The sequence below is a fragment of the Staurois parvus genome, unplaced genomic scaffold (genome assembly GCF_062004578.1).
Source record: "Staurois parvus isolate SC_StPar_1 unplaced genomic scaffold, SC_StPar_1.0 ptg001297l, whole genome shotgun sequence".
Classification (NCBI taxonomy): domain Eukaryota; kingdom Metazoa; phylum Chordata; class Amphibia; order Anura; family Ranidae; genus Staurois; species Staurois parvus.
In genome coordinates, this window is record NW_028319093.1 from 178997 (window position 1) to 198768 (window position 19772).

The window sequence follows — 19772 nt, forward strand, 5'->3', positions numbered from 1 at the left end:
ATGCTTACACCCAGCACATGGGGGAATGCCTTATTAGCTGCTGTTTACGTGAGTTTGCATTTTTTATTACATTTCCAAGCTATTAAAGCGTATTAGAGAAAAAGGAGAGAAGCGCCTCTAAGTGCAATAAGTCTTTTAATTCAAGTCTAAATGTAGAAACACTCACATGTGTGAAGTAATCATAAGCATAAAAACCGTGGTTACCAATAGTTAACCCGGGTGAAGAGCCGTCATCTTACTGCGATGTGGGGACGTCAGCTCTCGGCTGGAACAGCATGGTGGCTGGAGGGGGAACAGCGGTGAGGCCGGCCTGCATGCACGTCCTCCCTCAGAGCCGGATGGAACGCACGCTGGAAGGACACAAGCTGCTTGAAAAAGGAGTGCACTTTCGCCTTCCACAGCCAGTGCATGCTCCGAAACGCGTTGCAGTGCACCCTGGGATCTGACGTCATCACGGCCACACTGCCGCTACGTTCCAGCGTGCGTTCCATCCGGCTCTGAGGGAGGACGTACATGCAGGCCGGCCTCACCGCTGTTCCCCCTCCAGCCACCACGCTGTTCCAGCCGAGAGCTGACCTCCCCACATCGCAGTAAGATGACGGCTCTTCACCCGGGTTACCACCCCACCGGTAACTATTGGTAACCACGGTTTTTATGCTTATGATTACTTCACACATGTGAGTGTTTCTACATTTAGACTTGAATTAAAAGACTTATTGCACTTAGAGGCGCTTCTCTCCTTTTTCTCATCTACAGAAGTTGCTACAGCTTATTTGGAAGCCTTGCCCTCAGTGCCACACGGAATCCTACGCTCTTCATACAGTAGCCACTAATACCACCATCACCCCATACTACCATTTCCCAGGACTTTGCAGTGTTTGCGCTGTTACAACCCTTCCTCATTTTTTATTAAAGCGTATTACACTATGGAGAATGTGTTTTCCTCGTTTCATGGGATTTTGAGCCATGATCCATCCTTCTCACTGGTCCATAAGGATATCTTGGAAAAGTGAATATTGATTGTTGGGGAGTCTTTTCAAGCTATCAGTCCATGAGGAGTACCTTTGCAGAGGAGACCAAGTGGTGATATTTGCTCTGTGGCCCTGCAGGGTCGCAGGGTGGAGGTGAGAGGCCATTACAGCCATTATTGGATCACATCCAGGGTGTGTTGGTTCACACACATTCCTCCGTTTTTGCATGACCAGAAGGAATGCGACACAGATCACTGGACTGCTTTTGATTATTTTGTAGTGTTAATCACTTACACTGTAGCATTATATAGGGATTCACCAATTATCACTTCATGTACTTCATTGGGTACAAGGGGGTCACAGGTTACATTATCCCCATGTGGATTGGGGGTCACCCCCTTGTTTAGATCACTCATCATTTATGGTCCATTAGGACCTGTTACGTGTGTGCTTTTCCACTGTGTGGTCACTACATTATATTTATCATCATATTATTGCATTATTTTACTATTGTATCATTTGAGCGCTACATCATCAATTTGTATATTTACGGTTTTGGGGCCTATAGGTATAGGATTAGATGTTAGCGGCTTTTTGAGCTTTCCCATCTTCTCTTATTTATGACCTAAGAGCGCAGGAAGACTCGTTGTGCGTTGTTTTGATCCTCCAGAATACAGTTTGGTTTTTTAATTCTGGATGGAAGTGCCACCTTCCCTAAGTGACTCGAGCAGACCATCAACCAAATATATGATCTTAAGGTGACCATAGATGGATCAAAATTTGGCAAGGACTGGTCAAATTCTGATCCACGTATGGCCACTGCAGCTGAACAGAAGCAGCTCTACTGGTCAACTTCTGTTCAACCGTCCTGGGGGATAAAAGCTGCCCGATCAGTGGTCTGTGTATTCTCAGGAAAGTCTCCCCGCTGTGAGGAGGATTCCCCCATCCACCTCAAAATGTGTTAACGAGGGAACGGGTTTAGTTTTTTCATTCAGCCCACTGCTTAATAACCGGAACCACGTATGGCCTGCCTGTTCTACGAGACCTGCAAGTAATTCCTGCTCTTTTAGGCAGAATACAACTTTTCCCAGTTTGCAAGGCCATCACCTGTTTTTTTTTTGCCATTACCTGGTTTTTTTTTGCCTTTCAGTTTTACCACATCAATATCCAGGCCTTGTCTGGTGCCAGCTTTGGCCATTAGGTCCTTCAAATGGTCTCCAGATTCTTTTGGTCTTTCCTTGGACCTGTTGGCCTTTGTTGCAATGTTATCCCACCCCTCTGTTGGGACTGCTTTTGGACCTCCCGAAAGTCTAGGAATTTCTGTGTCCTTCGATGGCCAAAGAGGAAAAATAGGATTTTTGTTCTAACCATAAAATTCTTTCTTCTTGGAGTCCATTGTGGGGGGGGGGGGAGAAATGGTTCCTTCCCCTATTTTTTATTTTCTTTTGGTACCGCTTTGCTAGAAAAAAAAAACTGAGGCAAGTGGTTGTGCCCACATTGTCTTGGACAACATCTTTTTTTTTGCCAATGTCTATTTCTCCTGTAGGTGGCATTATAACCCAACAGTCTAAGAATTCCTGAGTTCCTCAATGGACTTCAAGAAAGGGATTTTTTTTGGTAAGTCCTAATTTATTTATTTTTAATGGAATTTATTAGTTTTCTATAAGCAAATTTAGGCCATACAGAATGAATGTGAAAAGTATATCCTATGGCACCGCTCCATGCTACGGATGGAAGGAAAAATATCACCCCACCGGCTGAAGAGGGGAGCATCCGTCCCTTAATAAAGAACATATAACATATAACGCACATTCACTTATGTTCAGGGCAGGGGCGGACTGACAACTCATGGGGCCCCCGGGCAATAGGGGATCATGGGGCCCCTGTGTCCTTGCCCAAACTCACAAAAGCCTATGAAAAAGGTACCAGGGGCATCTCATGGTGCCCCCTACTGACCCCGGGCCCTCGGGGAGTGCCTGAGTTTCCAATGGTCAGTCTGCCCCTGGTTCAGGGTAACCTCTTTAAAATGAAGAAAAATTTAGCAGAGAATTTTACAGCAGCCATTTCACCTACACCCATAAAACAGACCCCGTACAGCTGTCCCTAACGCCGAAACATATCCCTAAACATGTCCCCACCACTGGTCAGTTGTACGTAAAACGATAAAGTAGTAAAGTGTACCTGTCATTAGTGCTTGGTAGATGAACCCATTATAAGGGATGCCCCCTGAGTGTGACAAAATTGGGGTACTGCGGCCGATTTCTGGTTCTCCTGCTTTCACGATGTGTTATATTAGTGGGAAGAACCTGATCCTGAGGAAGTCACGTGTAGACGTAACGCAACATGTTGATACGCGGTGACATACATCCGGCGGAACGCCATCTTGGTACACCTTGGTTCATGCAAATACACCCATTACATGTGGTGTGAAAGCCTATGTACAGTCATGGCCGAAATTGTTGGCACCCTTGATATTTCTCCAGGAAATCATGTATTTCTCACGAAACGTATTGCATTAACACATGTTTTGCTATACACATGTTTATTCCCTTTGTGTGTATTGGGACAAAACAAAAAAAGGGAGGAAAGAAAGCAAATTCGACATAATGTCACACAAACCTCCAAAAATGGGCTGGACAAAAGTATTGGCACCCTTTCACAACTGCGGATAAATAAGAATGTTACAAGCATGTGATGCTCCTGTAAACTCACCTGGGGCAAGTAACAGGTGTGGGCAATATAGAAATCACACCTGAAAGCAGATAAAAAGGAGAGACGTTCACTTAACCTTTGCATTGTGTGTCTGTCTGTGCCACACTAAGCATGGACAACAGAAAGAGGAGACGAGAACTGTCTGAGGACCTGAGAACCAAAATTGTGGCAAAATATCAACAATCTCAAGGTTACAAGTCCATCTCCAGAGAACTAGATTTGCCTTTGTCCACAGTGCGCAACATTATCAAGAAGTTTGCAACCCATGGCACTGTAGCTAATCTCCCTGGTCGTGGACGGATGAGGAAAATTGATGAAAGATTGCAACGCAGAATAGTCCGGATGGTGGATAAGCAGCCCCAAACATGTTCCAAAGACATTCAAGCTGTCCTGCAGGCTCAGGGAGCATCAGTGTCAGCGCGAACTATCCGTCGACATTTAAATGAAATGAAACGCTATGGCAGGAGACCCAGGAGGACCCCACTGCTGACACAGAGACATAAAAAAGCAAGACTACAGTTTGCCAAAATGTACTTGAGTAAGCCAAAAGCCTTCTGGGAAAACGTCTTGTGGACAGATGAGACCAAGATAGAGCTTTTCGGTAAAGCACATCATTCTACTGTTTACCGAAAACGGAATGAGGCCTACAAAGAACAAAACACAGTACCTACGGTAAAATATGGTGGAGGTTCAATGATGTTTTGGGGTTGTTTTGCTGCCTCTGGCACTGGGTGCCTTGACTGTGTGCAAGGCATCATGAAATCTGAGGATTACCAAAGGATTTTGGGTCGCACTGTAGGGCCCAGTGTCAGAAAGCTGGGTTTGCGTCCAAGATCCTGGGTCTTCCAGCAGGACAATGACCCCAAACATACGTCAAAAAGCACTCAGAAATGGATGGCAAAGAAGCGCTGGAGAGTTCTGAAGTGGCCAGCAATGAGCCCAGATCTAAATCCCATTGAACACCTGTGGAGAGATCTTAAAATTGCTGTTGGGAAAAGGTGTCCTTCCAATAAGAGAGACCTGGAGCTGTTTGCAAAGGAAAAGTGGTCCAAAATTCCGGGTGAGAGGTGTCAGAAGCTTATTGATGGTTATAGGAAGCGACTGATTTCAGTTATGTTTTCCAAAGGGTGTGCAACCAAATATTAAGTTAAGGGTGCCAATACTTTTGTCCAGCCCATTTTTGGGGTTTTGTGTGACATTATGTCATATTTGCTTTTCTGCCTCTGTTTTATATTTGTTCCAATACATACAAAGGGAATAAACATGTGTATAGCAAAACATGTGTTAATGCAATACCTTTTTTGTGTGAAATACTTGATTTTCAGGAAAAATATCAAGGGTGCCAACAATTTCGGCCATGACTGTATTACCATCTAAATGTGAGTGAGAACTTGGCGTTTTTGATCTATTTATCATGGAATAAAAGCTATTGCACTACGGAGGATCTTTTTTCTTGTTTCATGAGCTACATGAGAGTAAGTTGGCAATTGTGAGGGTACCTACCTACCTATCCAGTAGAAGGGAAACCTTTGTTGCTGTGTGTGGTGCCATTGTGGAAAAAGTCCCTGGAGATCGGATAGCAAGGAGTGCTTATTCGTGAAGGATCCAGGCGTGATCAAAAAAGGCGCATTGGCCCTTTGGGGTTGCTTGAGGTGAGGGGCCATTACAGCCATTGAAGGATACATTATCGGTGTGGCGTGCACATACACTGCACATGTTCCATGCCCTGGAGCAGTGAACCACCTTAGTTGCATTTGAGCACTTTATTGGACATTTTCTATTGTTTTTCACGATTTGACATATTAATTGTGTTATATTTTATGCTGACTGTTTTATAAGTATTAAGCACTTTACCACCTTGATTGCATTATTATCCCACATTTGGGATTTGCTGTATATTATTATTATACATTATATAGCGCCAAAAAGGTTTGCTCAGCGCTGTACATTATAGTGGGGACAGAACATGAGACAAGACATTAACAATACAATACACGAGGGTTTCGAGGGCCCTGATTCTTGGAGCTTACAATCTAGGAGGGAGGGGAGAGTGGTACAGGAGGAAGTGGCTGTGGGGGATGGAGTGGTAGGAGGAGTGGAGGAGATCGGTTGTTAGGTGAGGGTGGGGTAGGCATCCCTGAAGAGATGGGTTTTCAGGGAGCGCCTGAAGGTGAGGAGGGAAGGTGATAGTCTGATGGGTTGGGGTAATGTCAGGGCAGGGCCGAGGAACGGACAGGCAGGCCTAACAATGTAACGCACTGGCTGACGACAACCACCACCCACAGACCGAAGTCCCTCAGGGCGCGGAGTCTAAGTCCCAGGCTGCCCTTCACCAGGGCCCCTGATGGTGGGGATGGACTTGACGCAGCCAGGAACCAGGTCACGGCCCCCGAGACACCTCAGCTGCGGTAATGGCCGCCGCCAATGGCGTGTAGCTGGTGGAAAAGACAAAAGAGTAGTCAGACAGGCCGGGTCAACAACAACGGGACAAAACGGTACAGGACAGAAGACGAGAATCACAGGTCAGATCAAAGGAGAACACAAAGAATAGTCGAGTCACAAGCCGAGTCAGAATCCAGGAGAGTCACGAGAGTCAGAACAGAGTAATAGCAACACCAAGACACAAGACACAAGTGCAAAGAGCATGTGCGGGCCACAGGCTTATATGTCATCAGCCACACCCCTCTGGGGGGTGGACCTCAGAGACCAGAAGGCATAAAAGGATTCCCACCATGCTCAGCAGAAATCCAAGATGGATGCCAGCACATGGAGCAACATAACCTCAGGGAAAAGGTAGGACCTTGACAGTTAGGGGGTTCCAGAGGATGGGGGAAGACCTGGAGAAGTCTTGGAGTCGGGCGTGGGAGGTGGAGACCAGGGAGCTAGAAAGTAGGAGGTCTTGTGAGGAGCGAAGAGTACGGGTTGGGTGGTACTTGGGAATCAGGTCGGTGAGGTAGTTTGGGGCGGAGTTATGAACGGCTTTGTACGTTAATGTTACATGCACGCTTGGTGTATGTATTTTATCCCGTGTTTAGGGATCGGGTTGTTTGTATGCTGTTTGTTTTATTTATCACTTATATACATTTTTTTCACTAATTGGGTCCAGGGTTAGGCCCTGTTGGCTTCATGCACCTTGTTCACTCTTATCACGTAGTAATTAGATCCTGGGAGGATCACTCCTTCTATTATATTTATTATTTTTCACATTTAGCGCTGCACCATATAACTGTTTATTTGCTAAGAAGCTGATCCTTGCCTCCTGAAGGTGAGCAGATACAGCGGATTTGCTTGAAAACTATCAGGTATGACATAGACAGATGGTGACATTCTAGTATTTTTCAAACTATCACACAGATCCAGGATGTCATCAGGTTTGGATCGGTTAATTCCTGTTTTAGGAAGAAGAATCGGTGTGTCTTGAATACCAATAGCGGTGTTGTCGGTCAGAACTTCAGTCAGGAAGATGTAGATGAGGCCGCCGTCCTCTTTCGGGGTCTGGAAGAAGTCCGTAGCCCTCCTAGGACTGTCTGCGAAGTATATCCCCTGGCCGTACCTGGGATCTGAAGAGAAGAGAAGAAGAAGGATCTGTAGAGCACAATTATCAGACCTCATCCAGGAGGTGACAGAGGAGAGAAGATTCCTGGAGGGTTGGTTCCATATGTTGGCTCAGATGTCGGGACGGCGCCTCTACCCAATCCTCAGGTTAGGGTCCCGCTTATACATTTACATCCCTCTGGCAGAATGTGTAAAATGTCGGCCATTTTTAAAGAAACATAAGTGATCAGACCAAACATTTATTTTCTTTTTTTTTTGCCCCCGGGCAATAGGGGATCATGGGGCCCTTGTGTCCTTGCCCAAACTCAAAAAAGCCTATGAAAAAGGTACCAGGGGCATCTTATGGGGCCCCCTACTAACCCCGGGCCCTCAGGCAGTGCCTGAGTTTCCAAATGGTCAGTCCGCCCCTGGGTTGTCAACTCTTCCATATCCCCAGTGAAGTGACCCGCCTCAGGTGATACACAGAGATTAAACAAATCCTCCTACAGAAGTTGTACCTGTTTATCTGAAGCCCTCTACTCTGCATCCATTCAAACTGCAGACTTTATAAAGCTTGTTTGAGAGTTCAGAAAAAAAAAAAGGGGTCAGAGAGCTGATATTACACTCTGCAGAGCTCAGCGAAGAGAGCTCTGAGAACTGATTGGAGGGAAGGGACACCCCCCCCCCCCAACCCCTTCACGCAGGAACAGAGCTGAGGCTATCAATCACAAGCTGTGTGCTGAAGGTCCCTCCCTTGTCACCATTTTTCCCTTGGTGTCAGGAAAACTTGTCAGAAGTGACTCGTGCTGATGATGTATATACACGTGATTTTGCATTTCCAGGTAGGGGGCATGTGCAAGCCACGCACGCACCCTACCGCCTCAGCTGTCAATGACCACTCACTGGCACCCAGTGATTGAGGAGCATTACCAACGGAGAAAGAGAATTGTAAGTAAACAACACAGATCTCTCCCCTGTCACTGCTTTGTATGGCTCTGCATAGCAGCATGCTCACAGTGAAACACACACAGCACACAGTTAACCCTTTGATCGCCCCTCATGTTAACCCCTTCCTGCCCAGTGCCATTAGTACAGTGTTGGGGCTTTTTATTAGCACTGATCACTGTATTGGTGTCACTGGGGATGTCAGTGACACCAAGTCAGTTCCCCCCCCAGTGTCAGAATGCCCGCCGCAGTCCCGCTATAAGTCGCTGATCGCTGCCATTACAAGTAAACAAATTTTTTAAAATCCCCGTATCTATGCCGCCATTTGTAAACGCTATAACTTTCACGTAAACCAATTAATTTACACGTATCGGGATTTTTTTCTAGCGAAGACACGGAGCCGGAGACATTTTGCTGTAAATTTATGAGGAAATTTGATTTTGTAAAATTTTTTACTGGATATGTTTAATAGTAAAAAGTAAAAAAAAATTTTTCTCAAAATTGTCGGTCTTTTTTTTTTATAGTGCAAAAAATAAAAATCGCAAAGGCAATTGAAAGAAAGCTCAAAAAAAGACGTAAAGTTCATTTGGGTGCAGCGTTGCATAACCGCGCAATTGTCAGTTAAAGTAATGCGGCTCCGTAACGCAAAAAATGGCCTGGTCAGGAAAGGTGGGGGGATCCTCTGGAGGGGGAGGGGTTAAACAAGCTGTGCCTGCTCCGAGATCCCCCCACCCCCCTCCTGGTGACTGTGCCCCCTCACACCCCCCCTTCTCATCCTGTAGCAGCCTTTGAAGTTGGGCTGCACAGGATGAGAAGTGTCAATTCTTTCTCCTGCTGCTGTCACTTCCTCCCATCCTGCGCAGCTGGATGGGAGGAAGATGGACCCCCCCACCGCGGCGGGATTCACACCTCTACGGCCATACAGCCCGGAGAGGGAGCTCCCCGCGCCTGCACCCGCCGGAGACAAAGGCCGCGCTCTCAGGAGCGCGGCCCATGTCAAGGGGGTGTGCCTCATTGCTCGGGCAACGCGGCGCTGGGCCGGACGTTGCCAAGGCAACCGGGAGCATCCTGGTAAGCCTTAAGAAGGCCGACGCAGGACTCTCCATTGTGTCCGTTCTGCTGCGAGCTGCTGGGAGGTCTGCGCTGAGGCGAGACCCCCGCAGCCACTCTGCTTAATACTCCGGGGATCGCAGGATTATTACCCGCTGAGCACTCTGCATAATACCCCGGGGATACTAGGACTAATACCCACTGAGCACTCTGCATTATACTCGGGGGAGATTCAGGAGTATTACCCACTGAGCACTCTGCATAATACCCCGGGGATACTAGGACTAATACCCACTGAGCACTCTGCATTATACTCGGGGGAGATTCAGGAGTATTACCCACTGAGCACTCTGCATAATACCCCGGGGATACCAGGACTAATACCCGCTGGGCACTCTGCATATTACCCCAGGGATACTAGAACTAATACCCGCTGAGCACTCTGCATTATACTCGGGGAGACTCAGGATTATTACCCGCTGGCCCTCTGCATATTACCCCAGGGATACCAGGACTATTACCCGCTGGGCACTCTGCATTATACTCGGGGAGAATCAGGATTATTACCCGCTGGGCACTCTGCTAATACTCGGGGCTCAGGAGGGGTACCCGCTGTTACACTGCCTAATCCTGTGGGGCCAGGATTGCTTGTGTTGCTGTGTGCTGGAGAGTCAGGACTATTACCCGCTGTATGGACCCTCTGCTGTGTGCTGAGAAGTGTCGCCCCCTGCTGTCATCCGCTGTGAGCCAGGAAAACCCCTGCTGGAACTGTGAGTGTCCGTGCCCCTGTTTTCCCCCTCTATGGACTGTCCGTGAACTTTCCCCCCTTACCCTTCCCTGCCTGGATTACAATTTACCAGAGACTCCAACTTTGCCCTTCCTGGGGCCGGATTACAATTGTTTTGGGCCCCATCCCTGCTCTTCCCCTGCCCCGGGTACTGGGACGCCACCTTCAGACCCAAATTGAGTGCTTGTCATAATTCAATAAAGCTTTGAGTGTTTATCATCTGCTCTGTGTTCTGCCCTGCCTACCCCCCCCCCCCCCCCGTCACACAAGCTACGGCAATAAAGGAAATAATAACAAGGTGTGCACGCCTTTGGTCCCGAATACAATGCATTGCCCCTTTCAGCATCAGTCCGGCTCCCAGCCTTCAGTGACAGTTGTGATGTGGTGAGCTCCTCCATCAATTTGATTTTGTTAGCCTCCGAGGACCAAAAAAGGCCAGTTGGTGGGGGCGTGGCTTGTTTGTAATACAGCGACATGCATACCTGGACGGCATTCAGCCAATGTATTCATAGCGAACGTTTCTCATTTTATGGTCGGAGATGTTTGCTCTACGAATCTGTAGGCTTCTCTGGGTGCCATTTGGAATATTGTAATTGTGCTGCTTTGTGGCTCCGGGGCAGGAAAAACAAATAGGTCACATTACAAAAATTCTGCCGGGGGGAGGAAAGTTCTGAGGACGACTTTCTATACAGCAGATCACCCTCCACATGCCTCTAATGATCCCGACACTCACCTTTAGGATTGCTGAAAATCCTCTGAAATCCGACATCACAGACCAGCCTTGTGAACTGTCTGGGGACCACCTGATACAACTTGCTGGTGTGCTTATTGGACTGTTTTGGCCCCATCTTGTACTGGAAGATTTCTGACAGATATCTGTTGTGGATCTTCTCCACCTGGAAAACAATGCAGATTATAATAATAGTGATACACACGGCTCAAAAAAATGAAATGAAGACATAATCCGAGTCGCATCAAGTCCATGACACTCCTGGGATATTGATCTGGTCAGGTAAGTCGCAGAGGATCTGGTCAGGTAAGTAGCAGAGGGGGTTGTTCATCAGTTTCAGCTGCTTTGGTGTTCATGAGATGAACAGGGGCATTAGATGGGCAACAATGAGATAACCCCCAAAACAGGAATGGTTTTACAGGTGGAGACCACTGACATTTTTTCCCTCCTCATCTTTTCTGACTGTTTTTCACTAGTTTTGCATTTGGCTCGGGTCAGTGTCACTACTGGTAGCATGAGGCCATACCTGGACCCTACAGAGGTTGTACAGGCAGTCCAACTACTCCAGGATGGCTCATCAATACTTACCATTGCCAGAAGGTTTGCTGTGTCTCCCAGTGTGACGGGAGCGACTTTTGGGGGTGGGGGGACCCCTGTATCATCTCCCCAAATCATTATGTTTAACCCACCCTGTGCCTGTTTAAGGGTACGGGGTGTACATGTGAATGTCCCAGTATTGTGCATTTGTGTGTTGTCCTTTGTCTAGGCCACATGGCTGTCCATTGTTTGTTTGCCATGTGCTCCCCCCCATTGTGCTGTGCCTTCCTGTCCAGCAAACTATTATGGGATGTACTGTTTGTGTATTGGTGTGGGGATTGGTCAATGTCCTTTGCCATGTGTTTCATCCCATTGTTCTGTGTCTTGGGTTGGTTGGGGTGGTTCCCTGTAGCCCTTCCCACTGATAAGGTGGGCTGATGATGTATTTCCTGTTCCTGGTTGTGTTTCCCCGCCCTCTGTATATATTCTGTGTTTTGTGTTAAAATAAAGAGTTGGCTTTCTGTTTTAAGAGCTGGGTGCTGTCTATTTTCCTGAGGGATTTCAGGGTGTGGTCCGTGGATGGTGTTCGGACAGGGGAAGTTGTGCTATAACGGAAAAACTCAGTGCGGTCTGGGTTCCGGTTCCGTTACATTGGTGGCAGCGGTGGGATTGTGCTTCCAGCTGTAAACACATCCAAACCACCACCGGGATTCAAGAGCAGGAAAAGACGTCAGTCACCCCAGTGGAGATATGGACCTGGCATCAGAGTTCCCAGGGCTGCTACAGACTGTTCTTGCAACATACCCCAGGACTGTGTCTACGGATCAGTACCTGGAGCTCAGGCAGCGGATTTGGGAGGTGCTTTGGAGAGGAGCGGTCCAGGCTGCTGGTATGGACAAAGGCAAGTGGTATCCAACCCCAGAGGAGAGGGCCAGGGACCATCGGAAGTCACGGATGCCATTCCTGGGAGAGCAACCCCAGGAGCAATGGGTGACTGAGTTGGACAGGCTGGTCCAGCAGGAAATACAACTGGACAATAGATATCGGGCTCTGCGGTGGTACGCAGAGCAGGAATATTTAGGGGTGTCCACAGAGTGCTCTCCTGAGGGACTTGACTTTGGTGGGCCTGGATTGCTGTGGGAGAGCCTTACAGACCTTTTTGTGTTTGGCGATAGAGGAGAACCTACTCTGAAGGAGTTACGAGAAGGCAGAGAGGCTATGTTCGGTCTCACAGGGGTCTCAGAACTTAAACCAGATCTGGAATACCTGCTGAAGAAAGAACTGGATTTAGAAAGGGCATGCAGGCAGCTGCTAGGACATGTTCGGCAGCATGCCCAAGAATCAGCAGTGGAAATTCCAGAGACTGGGGATCTGATAGACCTCTCAGCTGAGGAGGAACCAGCAGTAGACCTTGCAACAGGGCCAAACAGTACTGAACTCTGCCCAGCACTGGTAACATCTCCTGAGTTCCACGAACAGGAGATGGTGAGCCCCGATCCCCAAACCCCAGTTTCAGAGGCTGGGGATTTGATTAACTTTTTTACTGATGAGGAACCAGCCGGGGAGCTGAAGCGCTGACAACCGGACAGAGGGTCCAGGACCTCTGCCCCATGCCTGTGGTAGTTTCAGAGGCCCAGGGTGAGAAGGGAGAGGAGGTTGTTGTCCTCCCTCCCCACAGTCAGCCAGAGTGGAGGAAACTGTTTTCCCTCCCAAGCCAGGATCTGTGCACCAGGGGGACAGTGACAGAGGAATGCCATCCCAGCAGCAGATCCACAGTCTGGGAGTGGAGGAAGGCAGCCTCCCTTCCCTACAGTTAGCCGGAGCAGATGTGGGGTCCCCAGCAGAAGTGCTGGCAACAGGGCATGGCATTGTTGATCTCTGCCCACAACAACCAGCACCGCAGGAGCTACAGCAAGAGGATGCAAGCGGCACCTCACAACAGCAGCTTGAGCTGATGTCCGTGGATGAGACTACAGCCACCACCTGGATACCCCAGGGATGCTGGGCAGTTGGCCCAGATCCCCCACAGAATGATGGAGTCAGCCCAGCCACCCTGTCTTCTCTCCAGCGGCTGAGAGGACTTCCGGGAGAAGGACCAGTCCGTACTTCTCCCCAGCGGCGGGTATGTTCTACGAGAGAGGCAGAGGTTGGCTGGGTGAGTAACGCTTGGTGTGGGACAATTTGCATGGGGTACTGTGCGGGTGCTGGCATTGGGGGACTGGAGGTGCAGACTAACATCAGAGTCCATCCGTCTGGGATCTACTCCTGTGTTAGTCTCCTGCCGAAAGGGGAGATATGTGACGGGAGTGACTTTTGGGGGTGGGGGGACCCCTGTATCATCTCCCCAAATCATTATGTTTAACCCACCCTGTGCCTGTTTAAGGGTACGGGGTGTACATGTGAATGTCCCAGTATTGTGCATTTGTGTGTTGTCCTTTGTCTAGGCCACATGGCTGTCCATTGTTTGTTTGCCATGTGCTCCCCCCCATGGTGCTGTGCCTTCCTGTCCAGCCAACTATTATGGGATGTACTGTTTGTGTATTGGTGTGGGGGTTGGTCAATGTCCTTTGCCACATGGCTGCATCCCATTGTTCTGTGTCTTGGGTTGGTTGGGGTGGTTCCCTGTAGCCCTTCCCACTGAGAGGGCGGGCTGATGATGTATTTCCTGTTCCTGGTTGTGTTTCCCCGCCCTCTGTATATATTCTGTGTTTTGTGTTAAAATAAAGAGTTGGCTTCCTGTTTTAAGAGCTGGGTGCTGTCTGTTTTCCTGAGGAATTTCAAGGGTGTGGTCCGTGGATGGTGTTCGGACAGGGGAGTTGTGCTATAACGGAAAAACTCAGTGCGGTCTGGGTTCCGGTTCCATTACACCCAGCACAGTCTCAAGAGCATGGAGGAGATTCCAGGAGACAAGAGCATGGAGGAGATTCCAGGAGACAGGCAGTTCCTCTAGGAGGGCTGGACAGGGCTGTAGAAGGTCCTTAACCCATCAGCAGGACCGGTATCTGCTCCTTTGTGGAAAGAGGAACAGGATGAGCCCTGCCAGAGCCCTACAAAATGACCTCCAGCAGGGAACTGGTGTGAATGTCTCTGACCAAACAATCAGAAACAGACTTCATGAGGGTGGGCCTGAGGGCCCAACGTCCTCTAGTGGGCTCTGTGCTCACTGCCCGGCACCATAGAGCTGGATTGGCATTTGCCATTGAACCCCAGAATTGGCAGGTCCACCACTGGCACCCTGTGCTTTTCACAGATGAGAGCAGGTTCCCCCTGAACACATGTGACAGACATGAAAGGGTCTGGAGAAGCCGTGGAGAACGTTCTGCTGCCTGTAACATGGTTCAACAACAAAAAACTCAATACAGAGGACAATCAGCGCAAAGAGCAAACACCCAGCTCCTATAAAAGGAGTGCTATTTAAACATATATTATAAAAGCATAAAAGTCCAATTAAAGGCTAAAAGGTCCATAGAGCACTAGGGCCAGCTTCATGTAGTAGCAAACTCTGTATGGAAATGAACTCAAAGCAAACGCAACTCGGTGGGAGGAAGGCTGTATCCTTTCCGTGTCAGCCGCATCTGCACTGAGAAGACTTTGGATGTGTCAAGATTGCCATGTACTGTCTTCTAAAGATGGCGTCTGGAACGCACCTTGAGGTGCAACAACACCGTCAATGTGATGACGTCTGTGGACCAGCATGGATAGCGACGCATTTTGGAGCATGCGCTAGACCTCTGTGGGCGGAAGCGCGCTCCCTTGTCAAGCTGACACATCCACGGTCTTCTCAGTGCAGACGCGGCTGACACGGAAAGGATACAGCCTTCCTCCCACCCAGTTGAGCTTGCTTTGAGTTTATACAATGTGATTGGTTCTACATTGTTTGCTTATTAAAGTTGTCTTATACTGCACTTAGAGGCACTTCTTTTTCTTTCATTTCTGTAACATGGTTCAGGATGACCGTTGTGGTGGTGGGTCAGTGATGGTCTGGGGAGGCATCTCCATGGAGGGACACACAGACCTCTACAGGATAGACAATGGCACCCTGACTGCAATTAGGTATCAGGATGAAATCCTTGGACCCATGTCAAACCCTACGCTGGTGCGGTGGGCCCTGGGTTCCTCCTGGTGCAGTGGGTCCTGGGTTCCCACTGGTGCAGTGGGTCCTGGGTTCCTCCTGGTCCAGTGGGTCCTGGGTTCCTCCTGGTGCAGTGGGTCCTGGGTTCCTCCTGGTCCAGTGGGTCCTGGGTTCCTCCTGGTGCAGTGGGTCCTGGGTTCCTCCTGGTCCAGTGGGTCCTGGGTTTCTCCTGGTCCAGTGGGTCCTGGGTTCCTCCTGGTTCAGTGGGTCCTGGGTTCCTCCTGGTCCAGTGGGTCCTGGGTTCCTCCTGGTGTACGACAATAGCCTCGTGGGGGGAGTATGCAGGCAGTTCCTGGAGGATGAAGGATTTGATACCATTGAATGGCCCCCACGCTTCCCTGATCTAAATCCAATAGAACCCCTCTGGGATGTCATGTTCCGGTCCATCCGACACTGTCAGGTTGCACCTCAGACTGTCCAGGAGCTCAGTGATGGTCCAGATCTGGGAGGAAATCCCCCAGGACACCATCCGTGGTCTCATTAGGACCCTCCCCCGACGTTGTCAGGCATGCATACAAGCACGTGGGGGCCACACAGACTACTGAGGACCATTCTGAGTTGCTGCAATGACATTTCACCAACATGGACTCGCCTGCTGCATCATTTCTTCACTGTGAATTCAGTCCTCTGTAGGTCGATCATTTTCATTTCCATCAAATGATGGGGCATCCAGTAGTGTATTTCGATTTTGTGCTGCCCCAGGCAACACAAACATTTTTCGCCCCCCCCCTCCCATGAGAGAGCAAGAGAGTCAATAAGTGTGTGTATGTATATCTGATTCTCCCTTTCTTTCTGTTTTCTCTCTATCTCTCTCCCTCTTTCTGCCCCCCTCCCTCCTTCTCCCCCCCCTCCCCTCTTTCTCCCCCCTCTCCCCCCCCCCTCTCACCCCCCTCTCTCTCTCCCCCCCTCCTTCTCTCTTCCTCTTTTTCTCTCTTCCTCTTTCTCTCTTCCTCTCTTCTCCCCCCTCCTCTCTCTCTCCCCCCCTCCCCCTCTCTCCCCCCTCTTTTTCTTTCTCTCTATTTCCTCCCTCTCCCCTTTCTTTCTCTCCCCCCCTCCTCTTCCTCAGATCATATGAGACCACACACACACACACACACACTTTCCCCCCTCTCCAAGGGCTGCTGATCTCCGTGCAGCAGGAAGGGGGGGGGGGTGTGCAGTCCCAAACGATCTGTCAGTGATCAGTGTAATCTGCTAGATGGATGACAGGAGGGAGAGCCCACAAAAGACAACACAGCTCACCTCCTCCGTGCTCTTTCATTGTTTCTCTCCCTGCTCCAGGCTGTCCCCTGGTCCTGGCTCGTCAGCTGCTGGAGGGAGAGGTGCATGATCATCCCTCTGCAAATTCCCTCCCCCACATCGATCTCCCTGCTGTCCGCCGCTGCTCAAAGGGTCCCTTCTTCGGGGGGAGGGGGGCGGTGCCGCCCTAGGCAAACGCCTTGTTTGCCTCATGGTGGATACGCCCCTGGGGGCATCCTTACATTCCTAACACATCACCCCGTCCATGTCAGTATAGAGATTTGTCCCCATTGAGGTCTGATGGGTTTTCAAAGTCTTCCTTTCATTTTTTTGAGCAGTGTACATACACATACATGACACACCCTTTACCTCTCCACCACCACTTCCACCCAGCAACTCACTCACTGCTCACAAGATTGCCAATCACTTCAAAAACAAGCCTGATGCAATTTGTGGGGGCCCACTATCTCATACCCTATACCAGGGGTGGGCAAACTGTGGCTCTCCAGCTGTTCCCATGAGGCATTGCAACATTACAAAACTGACAGTTACAGCTAGGCATGATGGAACTTGTAGTCCTGCAACAGCTGGAGAGCCTCAGTTTGCCCACCCCTGCCCTATACAAAACCACTCTAAACACTTTCATCCTTTGACCTTGCTACTACCAAAGAGGTCACCAAACCTTTCTCAGACAACTTAAGACCCATCTCCCTTTAAACTTTTAGAATGTTTAGTTTACAACCATCTGAGCTCCTACCTCACTGACACCAACCTTCTTGATCCCTCACAGCAGCCTCTCTCAACCTTTTCAACCCAGAGGAACCCTTGACATAACTTTCCGGTCTCAGGGAACCCCTGCTCTAAATTCATGATACCTTAGTGTGATAGTCAGAGGTAAGAATGCTCCTTACACTTGTGGTCATTGGGAAGAATTACCCCCTGACAGATAGCTAAAAAGATCAATGGCGTCAGTGGGAACTTTCCCGACAGGCAAAAATTGCCAATTTCTCAAGGAACCCCTGACAACCTCTCGAGGAACCCTGGTTGAGAAACCCTGCCTTACAGTATGGCTCTCACTTACTACACTCCACCAAAACTGCCCTACTAAAACTCACTAATGATTTACTAACTGCTAAAACCAACAGCCTCTACTCTATACTCATCCATACTCATCCTAACCCAACGATCTCTACTCAATACTAATCCGAACCAATGGCCACTAGTCCATACTAATCCCAACCAATGGCCACTAGTCCATACTAATCCCAACCAATGGCCACTAGTCCATACTAATCCCAACCAATGGCCACTAGTCTATACTAATCCCAACCAATGGCCACTAGTCTATACTAATCCCAACCAATGGCCACTAGTCCATACTAATCCCAACCAATGGCCACTAGTCCATACTAATCCCAACCAATGGCCACTAGTCCATACTAATCCCAACCAATGGCCACTAGTCCATACTCATCCCAACCAATGGCCACTACTCCATTCTCATCCTAACCAACGGCCCCTACTCTATACTCACCTTAACCAATGGCCCCTACTCCATACTCATCCTAACCAATGGCCGCTACTCCGTACTCATCCTAACCAATGACCACTACTCTGCACTCATCCTAACCAATGGCCACTACTCCATACTCATCCAAATCAATGGCCCCTCTCCATACTCATCCAAATCAATGGCCACTACTCCATACTCACCTTAACCAACGGCCACTACTCCATACTCATCCTAACTAATGGCCACTACTCCATACTCTTCCTAACCAACAGCCCCTACTCCATACTCATCCTAAGCAGTGGCCCCTACTCCATACTCATCCTAAGCAGTGGCCCCTACTCCATACTCACCTTAACCAATGGTCACTACTCCATACTCATCCCAACCAATGGTCACTACTCCGTACTCATCCCAACCAATGGTCACTACTCCGTACTCATCCCAACCAATGGCCACTACTCCGTACTCATCCCAACCAATGGTCACTACTCCGTACTAATCCCATCCAATGGTCACTACTCCGTACTAATCCCAACCAATGGCCACTACTCCGTACTCATCCCATCCAATGGTCACTACTCCGTACTCATCCCATCCAATGGTCACTACTCCGTACTAATCCCAACCAATGGCCACTACTCCGTACTCATCCCATCCAATGGTCACTACTCCGTACTCATCCCATCCAATGGTCACTACTCCGTACTAATCCCAACCAATGGCCACTACTCCATGCTCATCCTAACTAGTGTTGGGCTAGATGTTTGAGATGAATGTAAGTTTGACTCGAACATTGGCCATTCGTGTTTTTGGCGAACACAGGAACAGTAAGGGTGTTTAGCGGGCTGTTTGCCCACCACGCCCCACATTGCACTGCACCCTGACAGTACATTGTGATTGGCCAAAGCAATGCACCTTGGCCAATCACAGCGCATGATGAAGTCACAAGAGGGTGGAGGTGATCTCGCCCCCTTGTGACATCATCACAGTATTTAGGCATTGTCATCATCGAGAATGGAGCTTTTTTTTTCTCTTTTTTCGGGTTGGTGGCGATGGGCATCGTGATTGCCGTTGGATCTACTTTGCGGGACAGTTTTAAAAATTTTATTTGAAATAAAGGACTTGTCAGAGACTCTCCCTGTCATGTTTACACATTTTTTTTTGTGAATGGGTAACTGTACCATGTTCCCCATACTCATTTACATGGCGGGGGGATCTGGGGGCTTCCAGATTCCGATAACCCTTCACCTGCAGACCCCCACAACTGTTGCCAAGGGCTGGTGGGAAGAGGCCCTTGTCCTTATCAGCATGGGGACAAGGTGCTTTGGGGGGGCTCCAAAGCAATCCCCCATGATGAGGGCATGTGGCCTGGTATGGTTCAGGAGGCGGGATGGTGCGCTCGCTCGTCCTTGTGCCCCCCTTTCCTGAAGTGCTGGGCTGCATGCTCGGATAAGGGTCTGGTATGGATTTTGGGGGGGACCCCCACGCCATTTTTTTTTAATTTTGGCGTGGGGGTTCCCCTCAAAATCCATACCAGACCCAAAGGGCTGGTAGAGGGAACTGAATGGAGGTCAGTGGAGGGATTGGCAGAGAGGGGTGGAGGACACTAAATGAAGGGATAG

General features: G+C 49.1%; 1 protein-coding gene across 1 annotated transcript in view; it reads right to left on the reverse strand.

Annotated features, from left to right (window-relative positions):
• Window positions 1-6860: 6860 nt before the first annotated feature.
• The window catches only part of LOC149437388 (protein mono-ADP-ribosyltransferase PARP9-like), a 56505-nt gene continuing 43593 nt past the window's right edge, over window positions 6861-19772 (reverse strand). Inside the window, exons 8-9 of the mRNA XM_089660967.1 lie at window positions 10733-10895; window positions 6861-7243 (exon numbers count right to left, since the gene is read on the reverse strand). Of these exons, the coding sequence (XP_089517093.1) occupies window positions 6921-7243; window positions 10733-10895 (486 nt within the window). The 3' untranslated portion in view covers window positions 6861-6920. The remainder of the gene's footprint in view (window positions 7244-10732; window positions 10896-19772) is intronic.